This window comes from Montipora capricornis, chromosome 2, assembly GCF_036669925.1.
Source record: "Montipora capricornis isolate CH-2021 chromosome 2, ASM3666992v2, whole genome shotgun sequence".
In the NCBI taxonomy this organism is placed as follows: Eukaryota; Metazoa; Cnidaria; class Anthozoa; order Scleractinia; family Acroporidae; genus Montipora; species Montipora capricornis.
The window spans coordinates 21,241,441-21,246,440 of NC_090884.1; the positions used below are offsets into that span (position 1 = coordinate 21,241,441).

Consider the following 5,000-nt stretch of genomic DNA (forward strand, 5'->3'; position numbering starts at 1 on the left):
ATTTCACCATCAAAATAGCAATCATGGAGCCACGTCTCAGTAACAGCGACGACGTCTAAGTTGTTGCCATAAACTAACCCTTGGAATTCCACTATTTTGTTGCAAAGAGAGCTACTGTTCAACAGTACACAGTTCAACTTTGATATGTTCGTGATGCAACTTAAGCTTGAAGCAGTGGGGCCAGGATTTAACTGGACATCTCCGCTTAGAACTAGCCGTAGATGGTGGAAACAGCTAACTGAGTTAGGATAATAAGTAACTCGGGAAGAAATAAGCTTGTGCTTACGAGGCCTGCTGATAACAAGATAGCGCTGTAAACCCTTCCATGATGACAAAGGAAGAAGAAAAGTTGGCGAACATTCTGCAACGCACATACCTTCATGACTAGAGACGAAAGAACAGTGGGAACTTAAGAATAGATGCTTTTGACGTTCCAAGACACGATATAAAACCCAAAAAGAATGAAAAAGACGGAGCACAGAAAAACGTGGCCACCAGCCACGGTGCCGAGGTTCCGAAGATGTGTACAAACTGAACTTCAATTAAGCTTATTCAGAAATACTAAAAATTTAAAAACACACCTTTAATTTACTGTAGGATAGTTTTAATTTCAAATAAATTACGCCAGTTGCCAATTAAGAATTGCACAATACGCAAAATATAATTCTTAAAAAAATCAATGTGTTCGTGAAGGGAGATGCATGTTTTTTGTTTGTTTGTTGTTTGTTTGATGGTGAGTTGTGTGCATAATATTGGTCTGGATCTTCTTAATTTTGGACTGAGAATTTTTAAGATTAGTTAATTGGTGTTTCCGGTGAAAGAAGAGTTTGGAACGGTATGGTAATGTACACAGGACTGCTGTATGGACACCACTGTACACAAATAAAATAATATATTATTATTAATATATTTTCCATTCAAAGCGTGCAAAGGTGAAAAGTAGTAGTAGAATTAAACTAGGGCTACCCTTTACACAGGTGACCATAAGCCTAGAAGCATAGACACAAGAATAAGAACTGTACGTGCAAGTATGAGCTGAGATCGCAAAAGCCGAAGAATATTGAACGTATTCAATTTTCGTGTTCTTAACATTCTTGTTTTCCCAGTTCACACCAACAATTCTGACGCTCATGTCAAATGTGAACCAGTCATAAGTTGTACGGTTGTGCATTTACAAAATAATGAATTGAAAATAAAGCTGCAAAGTCACCCAGAGTGGTTTCCTGGCATTAAAGTATTGACAGTGTTCGCAAGACAGTGAAGTAGTTCTCACAATCAACTTCAATGTCTACTAATCACACGCATTCTTTGTGCCTCCAAAATGAATTTCCTCAATCAGAACAAATAGCATTTTCAAGTGTTCTTATCCACTGCTATAAAAACAGTCTCACAATCTTGTTTTTCCTCCTTAAACGCACTATAAAAGGAGTGGTACCTTAAGCACATGCAAATGATTTATCAAGTAACCGTAGACGCAACCAACCTCTATGAAAATTTGTGCAATAAAAAAGCCCCTTATGGGCATGTGTCCATAACATGTCATTAAATGTTATTTGTCGTTCTTTTTTTAATCCCCAGTCCATTTTTCTCGCGCTAGAAATATGTCTCTGTGTTGCTGTTTGTTGATCATTATCTTGGATAATCAGTCGTGCTTGAATGAATTCGAACAAAAGCAGAGCGTGAAGCGACCCCTTTTATAGTGCATCTTAAATAAATGCTAACAATCTGAAGGTCTGTAACTTCTTGATCAGTACTAGTCATTAATTAACCAAATGTTTCCAATAATTGACCTTGCATTCCCTTATAATATTAATTCTTGACAATGAAAGAGTGCAAGAAGATAAAAAACAATAACTTAATTGGTTCTACCCATAATAAACAAAATAAATGCTTTATAATTTTAACATTCTCAACAATAACTGGACTATCCAATAGAAAATTAATTCCACGCAGGATAATAAATGCAATTTGAATTAAAAAAATCCGATGCACGTTGAAACGTTCGTATTAATTATTATTCAATGTGACAAGCAGAGCTTTGTTTCCTCGCGTCAAGTCTGCACTCCGAAAAGTTGGGTACCATCTTCAAAATCGCGCAAAATGTTATAAATGCAATGCAAAAACCAATTTCGTAACAACAACAGCCGCGATAGCGCAATAACATCTCTTGTCAGCAGGGCTCGACCTTAAAGGGGGCCCAAGTTCAAACATTTGGTAAAAGTCTCTTCATGTCGCTTTCCGCGAGATAGGGAATTAAAAAAAAAGCGTAATTTGAGACTACGAAAAAACAAAGAGAAAAACCGGAAAGAACAAGAAGAAAAAAAAGACAACTCGGGAAATTATCTGCGGTCACCCATCCAAGGCTAATTGCGATAAGGAAAAAAATTAGCACGCTATGTTATGTACGGGACTTGGTGACCCGAGTGGTATAACTTACTCTTTTCCGGAGCTCTGTACAGCAGAGGGCGCGGATTCAAAAAACGCAGTACCAGTGTAAGCATTAAACGGAGTTGTGATTGATCCCCGGATCCCCGCTAATTCAATTAATTGTGACTACAAAGAAGAAAAACAAAAAAAAAAACAAAAAAGGAACGGTCCCGAATTGTTCCCGTGGCTGCCTGTGGCATCCCACGGAATCATCACAGGGAGCGTAGACGTTCAAAAAGCTGCAGAAGTGTTATTATGTGAAAGGCAAACGCTGATTCAAATCAAGGAAAGATATTTACCCAGTGGCATCTCACAGTTCTTCTGATTAGCAATTTTACGTCTATGACTTCATCGTATTATACTAATTGTGAAATGTTCAAAAGTTGCGGCCAAAATTAGCTTGCGCTATATCAATGATGTATTTATCAATACATCAAGGTTATCCAAAAAAATTAAGAAAGAGGTTAAAAAGTTCAACCATCACAAAGGCAGCGATCTCTCTTTTGCAAGTCATTTTTAAATGGCTTTAAGATCTTATAAGATCCAGACACATACACCAGAAAAGTAAAATTTCCTCTAAATACGGTACCTTATTTGTATGTTTGCTCCTTTTCTTTAAAGTGCTCGTCATGATTTCCCAAACATACAACCTGGAATGAAGGAAAAAAAAAAAATTTGTTAAAGAACAATATCAACATAAAAAAAGAAGATTCAAATATTCAAACAAAATTACTGACTTGGTTTTTATTAGCGACGAAAGCATAGGAACAAGCAACACAGGCAGACTCAGCACCGTCTTGACTGGGAACCTTCTGTTCAGACGAATGACACATTTACAACCACTTCATGTGTTTGCTTATTCGCTTGCCCAGTAACTAGTTTGCCAGATTTGAGTAACCGGGTATTTTTTGCAGGTTGCAGGTTGCAAGTTGCAGGTTGAAATCTCATTATAACTGGAAAACCGCTGGCACTAAATTTAGAAAGGTAAAGCGATAGACTTGCCGTGACTGTTACATGAATAGCTAACCTTAGAAAACTGTTAAATGAATTCTTTAGGCCTAATTAGGCCTAAGGTTAGGCATTCAGTAGCTATTCATGTCAACGGCAAAGTCTATCGCTTTACCTTTCTAAATTTAGTGCCAGCGGTTTTCCAGTTATAATGAAATTTCAACCTGCAAAAAATACCTGCCGTTTTGAATGTTGAAAAAGTGAAGTCCACCCAAAACGACCGGTATTTTCTTTGGACGTTTTTTGAAAATGCACTTCATAAAAGGAAGTTTGGTTCTTTGGTAATCGACGTTTACAGCAAAAGTTGATTTGTGTGAATGCGATGAGCCATTCTGCTCATCAGTCTTTTGAACGCAAAGGTGGCTGATTTGGTGAGACCACTAGAGGACCGGAAACGTCCTTTTGAACGCAAAGGTGGCTGATTTGGTGAGACCAAGAGATACTGGACCCGGAAAACAGAAACCAGAAACCAGAATCAGTCCACAATTCAGCTCGAGAACTAAACAAGAAGACTTATCCACTAAGATAAATCACACTAGTGTGTTTGGCGACCGTTCGTTCCTTCACTCTTTGAGTATCAGTTCATACCCCCGCGTACCACAGTATCTAATTCGTACTTCCACAGCCTCCAAATTAAGAGGTTATAAACGGGGACTATGCACGTGTGTTGCTGGTTGGACCCGCACTCGGTTTAGGGGGATGGAGATCTTTGAGTTCATAACGAGTTATAAACGACATGTCACGTTATGTTAGGGGGTAAGGGGGAAGTCTTAGTTCATACGATTTATCGAAAAATGGTAAAATAAAATCGGAATTCCTTTACTGAAAAAAGTATCGTACATCACACATATCATTGATTCTAAGTAAAATCGACCTTTTAGATAATCCAGGCAATTGCCATGAACTTGAAAAAAACGTTGGGCCGCTTTTTTTCAGATGACCCAAGTGCCAATCCGTTTCAATCTGTCCATTTGTGTCCATCCATGCTTCTCGTTCCTTTTGCGGATAGTGCTTTATGTTTTTCAAAAAAACGTCCCAAGGAAAAATACGGTCGTTTTGTGGTGGACTTCACTTTTTCAACATTCAAAACGGCAGGTATTTTTTTGCAGGTTGAATTTCATTTTATAAACCTGGAAAACCGCTGGCACTAATTCAGAAAAGGTAAAGCGATAGACTTGCCGGTGACTGTTACATGAATAGCTAACCTTAGGCCTAATTAGGCCTAAAGAAAAGTTTTAGGCCTAAGGTTAGTATTCATGTAACAGTCACGGCAAAGTCTATCGCTTTACCTTTCTAAATTTAGTGCCAGCGGTTTTCCAGTTATAATGAGATTTCAACCTGCAACTTGCAACCTGCAACCTGCAAAAATACCCGGTTACTCAATTCTGGCAAACTAGTTACTGTAACCGACAAACGGAGGAAATACTCATGGGAATTTAGACAGTTAAAATTGTCACGCTGTTGTAAATTTTAAAAAATCAATGACGCGTGGCGATTGATGATGCGCACAAAATAAAAAAAACAGGTTTGACAAGTCGAAACTGGACTGACTCATCCATTTCTTT

General features: G+C 38.0%; 1 protein-coding gene across 2 annotated transcripts in view; it reads right to left on the reverse strand.

Moving 5' to 3' along the window:
• The window catches only part of LOC138039066 (nuclear cap-binding protein subunit 1-like), a 15,478-nt gene extending 12,405 nt beyond the window's left edge, over positions 1 to 3,073 (reverse strand). Inside the window, exon 1 of one of the 2 annotated variants that reach the window (XM_068885234.1) lies at positions 3,017 to 3,073. In XM_068885234.1, the coding sequence (XP_068741335.1) occupies positions 3,017 to 3,058 (42 nt within the window). In that variant the 5' untranslated portion in view covers positions 3,059 to 3,073. Of the gene's footprint in view, positions 532 to 3,016 lie in introns of those variants that run through there. The other variant, XM_068885233.1, reaches the window with a different exon arrangement.
• Positions 3,074 to 5,000: the final 1,927 nt, after the last annotated feature.